At 42.6% G+C, this 18085-nt stretch overlaps 1 protein-coding gene across 1 annotated transcript in view; it reads right to left on the bottom strand.

Annotated features, from left to right (window-relative positions):
* LAMA3 (laminin subunit alpha 3) overlaps nt 1-18085 on the bottom strand; it is a 323465-nt gene that overhangs the window by 116474 nt on the left and 188906 nt on the right. The window contains exons 33-37 of the mRNA XM_049902138.1: nt 12526-12670; nt 11698-11838; nt 9867-10028; nt 7267-7365; nt 4864-4947 (exon numbers count right to left, since the gene is read on the bottom strand). Coding sequence (XP_049758095.1) covers nt 4864-4947; nt 7267-7365; nt 9867-10028; nt 11698-11838; nt 12526-12670 — 631 coding nt within the window. The remainder of the gene's footprint in view (nt 1-4863; nt 4948-7266; nt 7366-9866; nt 10029-11697; nt 11839-12525; nt 12671-18085) is intronic.

Here is an 18085-nt window from a genome sequence, read left to right as displayed (position 1 = left end):
TTGGTCTTTTGAGTCTTGCTTCTTTTACCCAGCGTAATGTTTTCCAGGTTCATCCCTGTTATAGTATCAAAATTTTCTTCCTTTTATTATTATTTTATTATCCATTCACCTTAACGTAAAATTTTAAAGCAAGTACATTTTGACTTTGTCAACTATTTTATGCATGAGAATATAGGAAAAATCTAGTAGAGCCAAATAAAAGAAAACCAGACAAGAGAAAAATAGTATAGAAAGAACACAGATTAAAAAATTAAAAAAAGAAAAATAGTATAGAAAGAACACAGATTAAAAAATTAAAAAAAAAAAAAAAACCAGACAAGAGAAAAATAGTATAGAAAGAACACAGATTAAAATACAGAAAAATGTTTGTTTTGATGATTAGGTTATAGTTTCTTTTAAAAAATATGAGAAGGGTGAGAAAAATTTGTGGAAAAGGGAAAAAGAAGGGATTATAAAATATGCAGAATATGTGGGAAATAGACTTTTTAAAAGGAGATAATACAGTAAAGAAAGAAGAAAGGGTATCCCTAGTGGGAAACTGACAGCCAAACTTCTACTGCAGGCCTTTCAGAGGACACAGATAGCACCTCTAGCCCAGGCAGGTAAGTCAGTCAAGGCAGATCTATGCTGGGGACTTGCTTATGGCACAGAAAGGTACAGTAGCATGGCCAACAGCAAGCTCTACAAGGGAGACACACCTTCAACAGTGGCTTATAACTCCTAATATGAACCAAGAGCCTGAAATACATCCCTCCAGGTGTGCTAAATGCTAAAGATTAGCTCTTCTCTATCCCAGTTTCTAAACGGATTCAAGGGCTATACTGATGGTTCCCACCAGCTCAGTGTAGGCCCACAGGAAGAGAACATACCAAGCATAACACCTTCAACTAGGTTCTACTGAGAACTCCCAAAGGGGTAATGAGAAACAGAGGGAAAACATCTTTCCTCTTCAGATAAGGAACTCCAGGCCCAGGATATGGAGCCAGAAACATCCCACTAAATAGACAAGAAGATGTGACATACTAGAAGTTTCCATGACCCCAAAATACTGAGGCCTTTGTTAAACTGAGTCACCCACAGACCACGAAGCTCTGCTCTTAATCATTTTTCCTGTGGGGAATTTGAAAGATTTTATTCGTGTTTACCTTGGGTCCCTGAAAAGTTCCTTGTCTGTTACCTAGCCTATTAATCTACATAATCAATTAAAAACACACAGGTTTTGTTTCCATTCAGAATTGGCCCTTTTCTCAGTGGGATATTCTATCACAATAATTATAACTTAAACCACAATCTTTAAAATCAAGTTGATCCTGACTGCTAAACAACTAAAAAAACAAAAATCAGGATTAAGACTTGTGTGGTAGAGGCAAACCAACAAGGAATTCCAAAATTACAAGGTTTGCTCATTCTTTTACTTTATAACCAGCTCCTTTAAGAAGGTTTCTGTGCTGTAATCTTAAGAGCTAAGTTTTTAAAGTGGAATAGGACATACAGAAATGTTAAAGTATGTCTGTGAGTTCAGTGTACCAAAAATTATCACCTTGAGTATCAGATAATTTTAATAATACAAACGGAATACTATTTTTAAGGAATAGTTGTAACCAAGTAGGTATGATAAAATGTTTTCTAATTTGATCTTATTGTTGCTAGTTGCTGTCAAGTCAGCTCCAACTCATGGCAACACCATGTACAACATAATGAAACGTTGCTTGGTCCTGTGCCATCTTCATGATTATATGCTGAAGTTCACTGTTGCAGCCACTGTGTACTTTGAGTACCTTTCGACCTAGGGGGCTCATCTACCAGCACTCTATCTTACAGTCTTCTGTTGTGATCCATAGAGTTCTGACTGACTAATTTCCAGAAAAAGAGCACCAGGCCTTTCTTCCTAGTCTGCCTTAGTTGGGAAGCTCTGCTGAAACCTGTCCACCCTGCTGGTATTTGAAATAATAGTGTCATAGCTTTCAACATCATAGCAATATGAAAGCCACCACATTATGACAATCTGACAGATGGGTGACAGACGACTTGATGCTTTCGTTTATTTAGCTATATTACTCATTTCTTTTGATGTAAGGCAATTTTGTGGCTTTTCTATCCATCCATCTAAAGCATTTGTTGGAAGCTCAACAGGTCCTAGGCACTGACAGAGGCCTGAAGATAAAGGGAGCTACATGGTGGCATCTACAATCTCACAGGGTTATTAGGACAAAGACAACTGACACACAGGCGAGACAGTGCTAAGTGCCATAAAGACAGTGCAAACAAAGCATCGAAGGACCACACCCTGTATATTTTTATAATTTACATTTTAAATTCAGTGGCATAAAATAAGTCAGAAGTCCTGAGTGTTTGCAACAACTAAATTATAGAACAAGAGGGAGCATAAAAGAGACCTACATAAAGGGAAAAACATACCATGTTCATGGAAAGGAAGACTCAACATTGTGAAAATATCAATTTTACCCAAAGCAACCTACAGATATAATGCAATCCGAATCCAAATACCAACAGCATTCTTTAACGAGATAGAAAAACTAATCACCAACTTTACCAAAAGGGAAAGAGGCTCCAGATAAGCAAAGCATTACCGAAGAAAAAGAACAAAGTAGGAGGCCTTATACCACCTAATCTCACATACAGCTATGGTAGTCAAAACAGCCTGGTACTGGTACGACAAAGACACATATATCAACAGAACAGAATCAAGAACCCAGACGTAAATCCATCCACCTATGGTTAGCTGATCTTTGCAAAGGGCCAAAGTCCATTAAATGGAGAAAAGACAGTCTGTTTAACAAATGGTGCTGGCAAAACTGGATTTCCATCTGTAAAAAAATGAAACAGAACCCATACCTCATACCATACTCAAAAAACTAACTCAAAATGGATCAAAGACCTAAACATAAAACCTAAAATGATAAAGATCATGGAGGAAAAAATAGGAACAATGCTAGGGGCCCTAAGATATGGCATAAACACAAAACAAACCATAACTAATGATGCACAAATGCCAAAAGATAAACTAGATAACTGGGAGCACCTAAAAATTAACACTTATGCTCATCAAAAGACTTCACCAAAAGAGTAAAAAGAGATCCTATAGACTGGGAAAAGCTTTTTGGCTACGGCATATCTGTCAAGGGTCTAATCTCTAAAACCTATGGAGTACTTCAACACTTCAACAACAAAAACCAAATAATCTAATTAAAAAATGGGCAAAGGATCTAAACAGACACTTCACCAAAGACATTCAGGCAACTAAGAGACACACGAGGAAATGTTTGCAATCATTAGCAGTTAGAGAAATGCAGATCATAACTACAATGAAATACCATCTCACCCTAACATTACTGGTGCTGATCAAATAATAATAATAATAATAACAAATGTTGGAGAGGTTGCGGGGAGATTGGAATGCTAATATACTGCTGGTGGGAATGAAAATGATACGAGCACTAAGGAAAAAGATATGGCGCTTCCTTAAAAAGCTAGAAATAGAAATACCATGCAAGCCAGCGATCCCACTTCTAGGAATATATCCTAGAAAAATAAGAGCCATCACATGAATAGACATATGTACACCCATGTTCACTGCAGCATTATTCACAATAGCAAAAAGATGGAAACAACGTGAATGCCCATCAACAGATGAATGGATAAACAAATTATGTACACAAAATGGAATACTATGCAATGATAAAGAGCACTGATGTATTCGAGAAACATCTCACAACATGGATGCATCTGGGGGCACTATGCTGAGTGCAATAAGTCAATCACAAAAGGACAAATATTGTGTGAGACCACTATTATAAAAGCTCAAGAAAGGGTTTACACACAGAAAACAAAATCTTTGATGGTTATGAGGGGTGGGGTGGGGAGGGGAAATCACTAACTACATAGAAGACAACTGTTAACTTTTGATGAAAGGAAAGACAACACACAATGTAGAAGAAGTCAGCACAACCTGACCAAGGCAAAGTCGTAGAAGCTTCCTAGACGCATCAAAACACCTTAAGGAACCAAGTTGCGGGAGCTATGGGCTGGGGACCCTTGTCTTGGGAGATTTCTAGGTCAACTGGCATAACATAGTTCATAAAGAAAATGTTCTACATCCTACTTTGGTGAGTAGCATCTGGGGTCTTAAAAGCTTGTGAGCGGCCATCTAAGATACATCTATTGGTCCCATCCTGTCCAGAGCAAAGGAGAATGAAGAAAATCAAACACACAAGAAACTATTAGTCCAAAGGACTAATGGACCACACGAACCTCAGCCTCCACCAGCCTGAGCCCAGAAGAACTAAAATGGTGCCCATCTACCACCATGAGGGCTCTGAGAGGGATCATGATAAAGGCTCCCAGATAGAGCAGGAGAAAAATGTAGAACAAAATTTAAATTCACAAAAAAGGACCAGAGTTACTTGTCTGACAGAGACTGGAGGAAACCCCAAGAACATGGCCCCTGGATATCCTACAAACTCAGAACTGAAACCACTCCTAAAGTCTACCTTTCAGCCAAAGATTAGACAGGTCCATAAAACAAATAATAGCACATGTGAGGAACGTACTTCTTAGTTCAATCATGTATATGAGACGAAAGGGAAACACGTGCCCAAAAGCAAAGATGAGAAGGCAGAAAGGGACAGGAAAACCTGATGAATGGACAGAGGGAACCCAGCGTGGACAGGGGAAGAGTACTGACACACTGAGGGGATTGCAACCAATGTCTCAAAACAACCTGTGTATAAATTAAGAAATTAATATGTGCTGTAAACTTTCACCGAAAGCACAATAAAATTAAAGGAGAAAAAAAAGGGGGGGAGGAACATAAAGAACCATTTTATGTAAGCATTTCTGTACCTCCACCACCTGGACTCGCCCATAATACAGCCGGTCTGGCCTGGGGTTGTTCGGCTCCTCGTAGATCACTGACATCTGCTGACCCTGTTTAAAGAGGAAGTGAGTGCTTTAGCACCTTGGTTGGGATGATTATAATTGATCTAAGAACAAATTTCTATAGACCTCCATTACACGGAAACCTGATTCTAAAAAATGGTTCAGAAATTAACTGGTTAAAAGATTAGTGACATGGAAACAGGATAATAATATCTAATACAGTTTATTTTTACAAACAGGAAACAAGGAAATCTCCCTTGAAAGTGACTGAAAAGGTCGGGGCGGGGGAAACAATAATGCTTTGTAGTGAATACCCGAGGTGCTGTTTCCATTACTGCCTACAGGGTCAAATTTTCTTAGCAAAAAAGTGCTTTGATGGGGGGGTTAGTGAAGAGGGGTGGACAGGGCTGAAGGGTAATATGTAAATTATAAAAATATGCATAGCAGGGAACTACACAGCCAGTAGCTTTAGGGAAGACTTGGGTCTGCACCCTTCGCCCTATGGGAATCCAGCCTTACTCATTTTCAGCTCCCATCCCTACCGCACCGTACCCCATCTCCTCACCCTCACCCCGTTCCCATTACAGAGGCTCTCGAGAGACTCCTAACAGGGCAGAACGGGAAGATCAGGGCCTACCAGCAGCACCCCAACTCCAAACACACACAGAAAGCTCCACTGTCTTGTCACAGCACCAAATCCTAAAGGATTCCATTCAATAGGACCCGAGTCTCAGAAAGAAAAAGCATTATCCTGGGTCACAAATTATTTAAAACCTGAATCTAAGAAACATGCCCTATAGGCTCTTAATTACAAGGGTGAGGAACAAAGCAGCAAAGCAAATGTTCCAGAAGCCTAAATTCTTTTCCACGTATGAAGGTAAAATTAAGAAGAAATTTTGGCGATTACGTCTAAGTGAATTCCAACAGTTTGCACAACAAACTTTTCGCAGTAAAAAATAAGTGTACCGTGACCTGAACTACGTGATGCTCTGCAAAAAATATGACACAAACAGAGCATGGCCATGGCCTTGTTTTTATCGTGCAGCTATTTTTTCTCAGACTGTGACTGTTAAATCATTGGTGCCTTATTTTTAAGATGTTCTGCAAAGGTTCTTTGGAGTTTTCGAAACAACAATTCAACAGATGTGGATACCAGTAAAAACAAAACATAGCACCACAGCGCCTGAGCACAGACATTCACCAAGAATGTGGGGCCCTTAGCTGTGAGGAGGTGTGTGAGACTTGCTGGTTCCTACTTTACAGTCAGAGACACAAGAAACCTCCTTCAGGAAGCTGTAACTGCATTGCGTAATCACAGCATATACACCAGAAACGGAATCAAGCTCCAGCTACGGCAATCCAACTTGTGTTAGCGGTGCAGTACCTGCCTTGTTGGAGGCACAAACTGAGATATAACACCACCCTTGCCCTCACGGAATTTTCTAGGCTGCAGTTCTACATTGTGTACCTGGCACATAGTGTACAGATGTCACTTTTCAAAAAGCCAGAGTGGCTCCCCACTGTCTGTGTTAGGTCAAGTCCCCTATCATTGCATAAAACACTCTCTGTTCTACTCTGACACACATGGGGTCACCACAGGTCAGGTCAACTCAATGACAAATGGTTTCTTACTCTTCCAAGCTTATTTTTGATGACTGGGCACCACTTATACTAGCCAAGTTGGTCTGGCCATCCCTTGAGCACAGCCTCCTGCCCTATGCTGTCCTTTTGCCACTGTTCACCTTATTCCCTGCCCCTACATGGACATTTCTCCTCTCAGGCCCATTCTTAAAGGCCCAGCTCAAAACTAACCTGCTCCATGAAGCCTTCTGAGGGCCTCTCAGGCTGCACAAGCCCCCCATGTGTGCCCCTTCTCCCATGGAGCCTTGTTTGAACTTCTCGAACATCTCCTATTCCGTGGATTGTAGTCATTTGCATATTTCTCTTGTCTCCCCTGTCAGATGATACACCTTGTGAGGACAAGACTCAGCTTGCTTCCCCTTTATGGAGCCCAGCAATGTGATCTTGTGCAGTGAAAGGGCTCAAACACATTTGTTAAACTAAATTGAAAGACAAAAACATACAAAAATGTTCACCCTGAGGCAGTAATTTATGAGAAGCAAGGGTGAGACACAGTTAAGTACTCTGGGAGGAGAAAAAAGAGAAATCATCTGGGGTTGAGATTGTCCTGAAAGTAGGATCCTGACAAGATGCTACTTGCTCTAAGCTTCCTTTTTAGTTTCTATAAAATATTAGAAACAAGTTAATCCAAACTTTTTGTAGAATGCTTATCAAAAGATCCTCATTTCAGATCAGCACCAACAGTAATCCCCCTTCCTGCCCTTTGGGCCGTGTTCTGATACCCACAGTGAGCTGCACATCTGGCCTCTTTCCCAGAAGAACCATGTCACTGGGTAAGCCAAAGGACTTGACTTGGTAAGTGAGGTAGCCACCATATGAAGAAACCTAAAATTGAAATATAAGCATTAGAAAAGACAATGTCACCATTAACCAGTATGAAAAATACTTAGGTACATAAGGTCTGGAAAGATACACAATCCACGTGCTAACAATGGTTACTTCTAGAAAGTGGGATTGAGGATGGCAGTTTAACTTTCTAATTTATACCATTTTGTATCATTTAAGCCACAGCTATTCTAAAAAATATAGGCCATTGTTTTCTTATTTAATATTGGTTAATATCTATCAGTCAAAAAACGAAAGTCTAAAAATAAATATTCAAAAAAAAAATTCCCCTGAAAACAGATGATGAGCTATTGCTATGTTATTATAAATTCTACTGGGTGTGGAAACCATGTTGACCACCCCATTAGGGATCCAGGCTTTCTCCCAACACTGTGGAAGTGCCATCATTGCGGTGGAGCTATAGAAGTTGTAGCTTTCTGATGGAACTTTCATCTCTTGCCCTGATACCTCCCACCCTTAAAGCAAAACTAATCATTCAGAAGGAAGGAGTGACTGAGGGGTGGAAGAAAGGGGACAGGATTCAGAGGCAACATCAACTCAGGGTGGACAAGACAAAATACCTCGACTGGAAAATGCAAATAACTCATAGCAAGAGAGAAGGTGCAGCACTTCTGGGTTCCCAGTGTGTAAAAGTTTTTCCCTAGAATCTATAACCTGACAAAGCTTCACAGAGTTATGATCTTAGAGTCTGGAAGTGTTACAAATAATATCTTGAATCATCTTACTAAGTATTACTATTTTGATGGACTGCTGTGGTTTTAAAAATACGTTCACAAATCCTTCGATATTCCTGCCTTCAAGAGGTGGTGCTTAATTCCCCTCCCCCAGAGTGTGGGCCGTACTTGGTGACTCACTTCTAATGAATAGACTAAGGCAGAGGAGAGAGTATGTCCTTTCCAAAACTAGGTTATAAAAAGATTGCACCTTCTGTTGTAGGTTCTCCCTCTCTCTCCTTCCTTTCTTCCCCTCTTCCTCCTCTCCCCTTCTCTCTCATAACTCGCTTTGGGGGAAGCCAGATGCCATGCCATGAAGACGCTCAAGCAGCTTATGATGGGTCCCACATGATGAAGAATTGAGGCCTCCAGCCAACAGCCAGCAAGAAAGAGAGGCCTTTTAAAAACCGCATGAGTGGGCTTGGAAACAGACCCTCCAGTCCCAGCTGACCACAGCCTCTGCTCACATCTTGACCAGCAACCTCATGAGAGACCTTGAGTCAGAACTACCCAGCTGAGCCACTCCTGGATTCCCAATCCACAGAAACTATGCAAGATAATAATTTTTTGTTGTTTTAAGCTACAAAGTTTTGGGGGTGACTGTATAGAGGTGAAGAAGATATTAATTGAGAGAGGAGTGGGGTTATGTGAGACAGGCAACATTATCCATGGTCAAATGTCAAAACCCATAGTCCTTCAGCCAGAAAACAGAACTAGATACCTCAGATTGACAAGGCCCTGATATGTAATCACTCTAAATATGAGACTACAGTATCACCTGAGCTGGTCCCTGTGAAATCTATCCCCATCAGAAGTTCTGCTCTCAATGGGGATGGCTGCACAGCATCGCAAACGTAACGAATGCTACTGAAATGTACACGTAAGAATAGTTAAGATGGCAAATTCTATGTTAATGTATTTTACCACAATAAAAAACAATTTTTTTAATTTACCCTTGCTAAAAAGAACACATCATCTGATGATGTTCCTACATGAGACCAACATCTCTGTCCTCGTGAAATCACTGCAGATGGTCAAGCACTGGAATAATCAATTGTAATTAAATGAAGAGCAGCCAGTAGACACCCTCCCAGGAGCGTCTAAGTCAGTGCACGTGGATCTGCCTATAAAAGCTGAACTGGGGTCTGTGCTCCTTTCATGAGCATTTGAGTCACTTCACAGCTTTTGCTTTTCTGACAATATGCCTTTCTTTTGCTTTAAAACAAAGAAGTCTTAGCACTGGAATTTAAAAGTCGACCTACTCCATTTGCAACAGATATTATTTAAATGGCTGTTTCCCTGGAGAAAAAATTCTTTGTCATTAAGTCAAAATTGAGACAAAGCATTGTATGTGATTTCATTTGCTGCTGGGCTAGTGCCTGCAGGCATATGAGGTTCTAGCTCAGCTCCTCAGGGCTGGAGGCAGCATCTGTCTCTTCTGCACTTTTAATTGGTAAACAGTTGCCGCTGAATCAACTCTGACTCATGGCCACCCCATATGTGTCAGAATACAACTGTGCTCCATAGGGTTTTCAATGACTCACTTTTCAGAAGCAGATCACCAGGCCTTTCTTCCAAGGCACCTCTGGATGAACTCGAATCTCCAACCCTTTGGTGAGCAGCTGAGCACTTTACCTGTTTGCACCACCCAGGGACTTTTATTTTATTCACCTGACTTTCTTAATTCTTCCTTCCAAACACCCCATAAATGATAAGCATGCAGTGATGGTGAAGGCCCACAGAGGGCTCAGGAGAACAGGACATTACCTTATCCCCCAGGTAGGAAGGAGGTGCGACCCAGGATGCAGTGAGAACTGTCGCGGGCAGCTCCTGGATGTCTGCGACCACGCTGTTGCTGCCCGGGTTGAATGAGGTGGGGATGTCCACGTGATCTGCCATCTCCAGGCGCCAACCCATCATATCCACAAACTGCAACACGAGAGCAAGGAATGGAAATGTGTGGCTGGGGCCTAGTCAGGTATCAGAGAATGAGGCACACGGCGGCCACTTTGCTCACAAAGGCCTCTTGTATGTGTCTCCTCTTGGGCCTCCCTTCGGACCCCCATGAGAGAGCCTGCACCCCACCACTGCACTCGCCTGACCAGCTCTACCAGGAGTTCTCAGGGAGCACTGACCGCGTGCATGTGTGATTTGTCTTGGTGTCCCAGCACACACCTTGGTTCTTGGTATTTAATAGCCGCTCATAAAGTGTTTGAAGCCCTGGTGGTGCAGTGGTTAGGAGTTTGGCTTAACTAAAAGGTCAGCAGTTCAAATCTACCAGCTGTGCCTTGGGAACTCAATGGGGGCAGTTCTACTCTGTCCTGTAGGGTTGCTATGAGTCAGAATCGACTCCATGGCAATGGGTTTTTCATAAATCTTTGAACAATAAATAAATAAATGTACGAATAATAACTAGAACTGTGGCAACATCTAATGATGAGCTCCTTACAGAGAAAACGTGACAAGGAATACAGTGGCCTGCTATCACTATTTTTTCTCTAAATGAAGCATCACAGTAGTTCCCTGATCCCAAAAGAAACCAGGAGTTAAACATGAGAGAAGAAAAAATGTGAGAATTTGACAAGGTTTAGGTTAGAAGTAATGCTTTCTGATCCCACTTAGCGGGGCTGGAGGGGAGACGTCAGAATCAATTTACTAGCCTTTTTTTTTTTTTTTTTTTTCCAATTACCAGCCTGTGCTCTTTTTAAGAGGCAGACAGTAAAATATATAAAATAGTCTCTCTTTGAATTCTTGCTGGACAGAAGACATGACTCATGCAAACAGAGCCAGCATGAGTAAGACTCTTGGGTTAGTAACACTGCTGGTTCATGGCACAATGAAAACAAAAAATGCTTCAGTTTCATGGAGTTAATTAAAAAGTGACCAAAGAAAAGATGTGGCACAATAAGTGAGAAGTAAAAAAAGGAAGAAGATAAGAAGAAATGAGTGGAAAAGGCATCAAACACCGTTCATTTGTTGTTGTTGTTGTTGTTAGGTGCTGTGGAGTCAGTTCTGACTCATAATGACCTTATATGCAACAGAATGAAACACTGCCCGGTCCTGCACCATCCTCACAATCGTTGCTATGTTTGGGTTCATTGTTGTAGCCACTGTGTCATCATGAGTCAGAATTGACTCCATGGCAGTGGGTTTCCATTCATCTACCAAGTATTTATTGAACACCTACTATGTCCCAGGTCCTGTTCTAGCACTGGGAATTCATCAAGGAGCTTACATGCTAGCGGTGGGGTAAGACAGATAATAAACAAGTTTCAGAACTAAATGTATAACACAACAAGGAGTGCTAAGTGCTGTGGGCACAACAAAGCAGAGTAAGGGCATGGAAAGTGACTAGGGTGGACTCCTTCATAGGGAGTGGGGAGGGAAGGTCCCTCTGAGCATGAGACATTTGGGAACAAGCATGGGGACATCTGTGGCAGGAACGCTGCTGGCTGAGGGAACTGCAAGGACAATGCTTACCATTGCAAAATACTAATACACAGAAAGTTCCACAACACTTCATGCTTCATGCCAATTCATTTTTTCCCTCACTCTGCAGTACTTAGGAAAAGCACAAAGCCTTTGATTCTCTGCATACCTTAGTTCTTCGCTTATGTGTACTGGTACAGTGATTATTTACTCCAAAGCAGAAGCAGCTGGTACAACCCTTAGGGTTGTCTGGGTCCAAATAAAATGAACCTTTTCGACACACATTGCATTTGGTACCTTCCACATTTTCCTATTGATGTAAAAATGAAACAAGACATCATTCCTTCTGAAGCTTCCCAGATCGTAATTAGCTATTTGTACAAATTTAATACTAAAGCAAGATTAGAACATAGATGTTAACAAAACATTGACATGCATGTAATTGTTAAGCATTTATACCACATGATTGTTCAACTTTTATATCACACACAGATGGAAGAAAGAACACCCTAAATTTCTTAAGATGTCCCCTGGTATTGTGAAGGCATCTTGAAGGACCAGAAGGATTCACAATATGGAGAAACCAATTTATCCCACTCGCCAGCACCTCAAAACATCTGCTATGACTGGAAGCTCTCCTATTACCTGGCAGAACCTCAAGAGTAGAGATTATTAACCTGGGGTCTATGCTCCAGGGATAGGCTTCAAGGAAACCAATAAGCATCTGTAAATTGTAGACAGAAGTCTATACCTGTCTTCAGATCCTCAAAGGGGTCCGTGGCCTCTAAAGGATGAGAGGGGTCTCCCCTTCTAACCATTTCTATCACGTGAGATAACGACTATCAAACACTACACACATTATGAAGATCTCTTATGGGGAAGTCAGTGCCATTGCCCACACATCTGTATATGCTGATTCAGCATGACGAGCATCCTCACTGGTGGTAGCTGATGCCCCTGGCCTTGGTGTCCCTGGCCTTGACAGGGTCTGTCTTACCTTGCAGAGGCACGCTCCAGTCCCCAGGTCACAGACTTCTGGCTCTGTCCCTTCTCGGTTGCAATTGCAGGGAACGCACTCAGGGAAGTGGTAGAACCCAGAAGCACACCGGTCACATTGTCGCCCTGCGATCCTGGGCTTGCATCTTCACCCAAATGAAAGGAAGCAAAAGTTCTCATCATCTTTCTAAACACAACTCTAAAGCGTCCCCCTACACTGAGGCAGAGGAGTTACCTCACAAAGCCAGTTAAATAGACACAGAGCTGCCCACAGGTGTTTAGTGTCCAAGGTGACTAGAAACAAGCTCAGAGAGGCTCTCACATACACCAACTGCCATCCAGATGGCCATCACCGATGTGTACTCACCTGTGCCAGGTGTGGGGCTAGGTGCTGGGGTACAATGATGGGCACGCCCCAGCCTGCAGCACGAGGTGGGAATGGGACCACTCCACACAACGGTATAACCAGAGTCCAAGGGGCAGCAGCTCACCCAGCCCAGTATAGTCACCAGCGTTCCCCGATTAGGTGATGCCTGAGCTGAGCCTTAAATAACAAGTGTGGGGTCAAGGGGGAGGTGAGGGCAGGTGTTCCAGACAGAACAAGCAGAGAGGAGAAACTGCAGGTGTATGCAGGGAACACAGGTGTGGTCCCACTAGGGCAGGTGACAGGCAGGGAATGCTGACCGATGGGCCTGAAGAGGCAGGTGGGTACCAGACCGTGTGGATGGGGGTACTGACACTGTTCTGGCAGCAGTACTCAAGCTTGCCACAGAATACAGACTGACCAGAGTCCTGACCTAGCCCTGACTCAAGTCAGCTGTGTTATCTTGGCAAGTTATTCAACTCCTCAAAGCCTTAGTTTTCTTATCTGTGAGACAGGGAGTGGAGGAAGCCATCCCTGCAAAGCTTTCAGCACCATGCCTGGCTCGTCAGTGGCCAGGTCCCCATTATCAGAGAGATAATGACAATACACTACACACGTTATGAAATGCTTTCCACATTATGGAAAGCTTTCAGAAGGGGAAACAACGCAGTTGGATTTGTGTGAAGACTTGATTCAAGGAGACAAGTACAGTGGCAGGGTGTTGTGTCCAGAGAGAGGTGAGGAGGCTGACCCAGGATGAAGAAAGTTAAATGGAGAGGAGTGATGGGCTTCAAAACTACTTCAGAAATTGTGACTTTCTGGATGAGGAGACAAGAAAGAGGAGACTAAGGAAGACTCCCTGTTTTCCTTGAGTGGCCACATGGGTGGTGGGGCCCGTGTGAGGCCAAGGTTAAGAGGCGAGCAGGGGCGGGAGACAACAGGGGGAGGCCCTGATGGGGAAGTCCAGCTGGGAAGTGCCTGAGGCTCACAGGAAAGTTCTGGGGAAGCTATGAGTCCTCAGCTCTTAGGTGTAACTGAAGCACCAAAGTGGCTGAGCTGAGTGGGAAGAGCAGTGGCTGGGAATGGAACCCTAAGAAGCCCAATGTGTGAGGTGGTAAAGAGGAAGAGGAGCTGATGTGAGCCTTCAGGCCCCGAGCTCCACAACTGGAGTCTGGTGGTATCTACACATGGAGCCTCTTTTGTGGGTCTAAATAAAGTATCAGAAAATGTGTTTTTTATTGGCATATAGGGAATACAATCTGATATGAAATATTTTATTAAATTTCCACCAAATTTAAGTTGTCAACTATCTCTTAATATCTTTCAAAATATTTTACCCTAGTGACCATCTTAAAAAAGATAAACATAACTTTATATCATAGTAAGTTTGCCTTTGGTTAATATCTGCTCATAACCAATAAAGGATTTTGCACGTGATTAAAAGCACAAACTCCGGAACCAGATGGCCTGGGTTCGAATCCAGCTCCACCACTGTGGTACTCTGGGCAAATTAATCTCTTTGTAATTTAGTTTCCTCATCTGTAAAACTGGAGATAGTAGTCCTTCATAGAATTATTATAAATATTAAACAAGATAATGTATGTAAAAACCTTAGAATACTGCTTGCACACATATAAGTATTTGCTATTCTTAGTCTTGTTATCCCTTTGGCTAAGAGGGCCAGATGGGCATCCCTTTCTTCTGCTCAGCACACCTACAAAGACTAAATCAGCTTTACCTGGCAAGGCCTACTGAGAAAGACAAACGTCTTCAGGACTTCCCAGTCCCATCCCCCTCATCTTCCTCCCTGCCTGATGGCTGCAGAAATTATTTTAATAAGGAAGAAGGTGGCCTCCAAACCACACCTCCAGCAAAGTAAGCTTAAAGCATAATTGTTCTGCTTGAGGTGAACACTCCAATGCAGTGATGGTCAACTTTGGAAGGGGGTCACAGACCCTTTTGGAGTGCTGAGGTAAAGGATGGGCCATCTTCTTAGAAAAGTGCTGCTCTCTTACACACACTCTCACACTGAAGTACACACTCACTCACACACACTCATTCACACTCGCACTCAGGCACACAGTCTCACACACATACCCACTCACACAACTCACTCACACACACACTCATTCACACTCACACTCAGGCACACAGTCTCACACACATACCCACTCACACACACTCACACATTCTCACTCATTTACTCTGACAGAACTCTTCATTCACTATCACAGGGTTCCTGGACCCAGGTCAATAACCCCTGCTCTCTTCTTGTAAAGCTCAGACTAGATGCAATCAGAAACAAGCAAAAAAAAAAAAAAAAAAAGGATTTGTTCCCAGATTCTTTTTTATTTGTAGAGGGAACAGAGAATGTGGGGCATAAGAACTCTGGTGGTCTAGAGATGGAAAGACAAGGGTACAGGCAACCAAATTAAAAAGCAAAGAAAGAGAACTCAGGGCAGAAGAGGAATTTTGGTGGCAAGGGCAGAAGAGCAGTTCCTGAGAGCACCTCAGTGAGGCAGCAGCCTGAGTCCAGACCTTGAAGGTGAGGACAGGCAGATGGGAGCGAACATACATTCTATTCTTTCGCGTCGCTGGAAAACAAAGGAATGTGAGTATTTTGCAGGGAGGGTGGCTGTGGAAGTTGTCTGTTGTGATGAGGAGGAATGAATACAAAATCGTGACTTGTCTGACCATTTGTTTCAGAAAGCATGCGGGAGATGATGTGTAAGGGAGGGGAGGTCAGTGCCACAGGACAAAGCCCCGAGTGGATGGCAATCAGCAAGCACTGAGCGGAGTGAGGAGGCACTGCCCGAGAACGGAGCCCTGAGAAGCCTGTTGGGGATGATAGGCAAGGGTTAACCAAACCACAAAGACTAGCACCTAAGTAACTGAGTAATACAATGTTCAGGCCGTTGAGTGTACACATCCTGTACAAAAACAAGCAACAAAAGGTATTTTTGGTGGTACGATTTTTGGTGGTACGACAGAGAGGGAATAAAAAAGCTTGATTCTGCTCCCCAGGGACCTACCCTCACTAAAGCCCAAAGGTGCCAGTGGATGCTGCCTAGGGGTGCAGGTCAGGTGAAGCCATCTCCAAGGCAATGAGCATGTGGCCAAATGTTACATAATAATGTGCAGATGAGAATCTGGGTGTGTGTGCAGGTGCACTCAGCGTGGCTCACAGAAACCCAGGCCCAGTTGTGCAAGGGCCAACTGTGTCCTTCAGTCATTAAGTGCTGGGGGTCCCTTAACATTACACTCACATCAAACTCCAATTTTAACCCAGAACCCAAAGCCTACCAATTAATTCATTTATTCATTCAATTACAGGGCACCTCCTATATACACATCCCTGTGTATAGAATAGAGGTCCCTGGGTTTTGTGCAAAGGGTTTGCCCCCAGCCACTAACTGAAAGGTGGGCAATTTGAACTCACCCAGTGGCTCCATGGGAGAAAGGCCTGGCAGTTTATTTCCATAAAAGATTACGGCTAAGAAAAGCCTACGGAGCAGTTCTACTTTGTAACACATGAGGTCGCCATGTGTCAAATCGACTCAACAACAACAGGTTTGTCTGTTTTTTTGGCGTAGAGTAAGTCAGTCTTGACTTCGGCACATTTTCATTGAGGACACAGGACGCACAGATGGAGAACGTTCACTAATCATGTAAGAGACCGGGTAACGGAGTATTAAACAAGCTTTATGCAATCAAATAATGAGCACATCTCTGCTGATATGTAGAAGGCTTTCGGTCTTCTGAGTCCCGGTGGCACAGTGGTTAAGTGCTGAGCTGCCAACCAAAAGGTCTGAGATCTGAACCCACCAGCCACTCTGCGGGAAAAACACGTGGCAGTCCGCTTCTGTAAAGATTCTTGCTGCTTTCGCAAGAGTAGAACTGCCCCATAGGACAGAGTAGAACTGCCCCATAGGGTTTCTGAGGCTGTAATCTTTACGGAAACCAACTGTCACATCTTTCTCCTGCAGGGCAGCTGGTGGATTTGAGTCACCAACCTTTTGGTTAGCAGCTGAGTACTTTAACCTCTGAGCCACCAGAGCTCCCCTATCAGACTGTGACCTCTTATTATTAGGCATTTGTGCCTTCCCCACAAGGCACAGCACCCAAATGGAAGTAGGTGTTAAGATATGGTTTGAAGGATAAAACATAAGGGTATCTGACAGAATTCACAAGAAATAGGGATTTTCATTCTGGTTAAAAAAAAAAAATCAAGAAGATACAATCATAAACACATTTATTAACACTGTATCAAATTATGCAAACTAATACTTCCACATATTAGTGACAAAATTATAGGGAAAATAGATTTTAAAATCTCAGTATAATTACAGATTTAGCATATTTCTCTTAGATTAAGGGAAGAAAGAAAGAAGGAAGGATGGGAGGGAGTGACAGAGGAAGGAAGGAAAATGAAAAAACCAAGAAAATTAAGGTCAGTTAGGAAACCATCATCATCCAAACATAAAGTGGTAACAGGACTTAGCCTGGGTGGTGGCAGCTAGCAGAGGGCAATGGAAAGGAGGTGAGGTAACACATACTTCATCAGAACTTGACATCTGAGTGACTGTGGGGGAAAAGGTTTGATTCTAATACTTAGATTTCAGGTTCTGAGGACTAAGAGAAGACTGTCACCATTAGTTAGAAATGTAAAAAAAAAGTCCTAATGGGAAAATGTCTTGAAAGGCAAGACAATGACATGGGTTTCATACAGAAGACAGGAGTTGTAGAATTTTTGGAGGGGGAAGGGCCCTTCAAGATCATATAATCCAAGAAATCAATTTGGTGCTTCCTTAAAAAGCTAGAAATAGAAGTACCATACAATCCAGTAATCCCCCTCCTTGGAATATATCCTAGAGAAATAAGAGCTGTCACGCGAATAGATACATGCACACCCACGTTCACTGCAGCACCATTTACAATAGCAAAAGCATGGAAACAACCTAGATGCCCACCAACGGATGAATGGATAAACAAATCATGGTATACTCACACAATGGAATATTATGCAACAACAAAGAACAACAATGAATCCCTGAAAAATCTCGTACCATGAAGAATCTGGAAGGCATTATGCTGAGTGAAATTAGTCAAAAAAGGACAAATATTGTATGAGACCACTATTATAAGAACTCAGGAAAAGGTTTAAACACAGAAGAAAATATTTTTTGATGGTTACAAG

Source organism: Elephas maximus, chromosome 11 (assembly GCF_024166365.1).
Source record: "Elephas maximus indicus isolate mEleMax1 chromosome 11, mEleMax1 primary haplotype, whole genome shotgun sequence".
Lineage (NCBI taxonomy): Eukaryota > Metazoa > Chordata > Mammalia > Proboscidea > Elephantidae > Elephas > Elephas maximus.
Note: the sequence above shows the minus strand (reverse complement) of the source record. Positions and strands in the feature narration are given on the sequence as shown.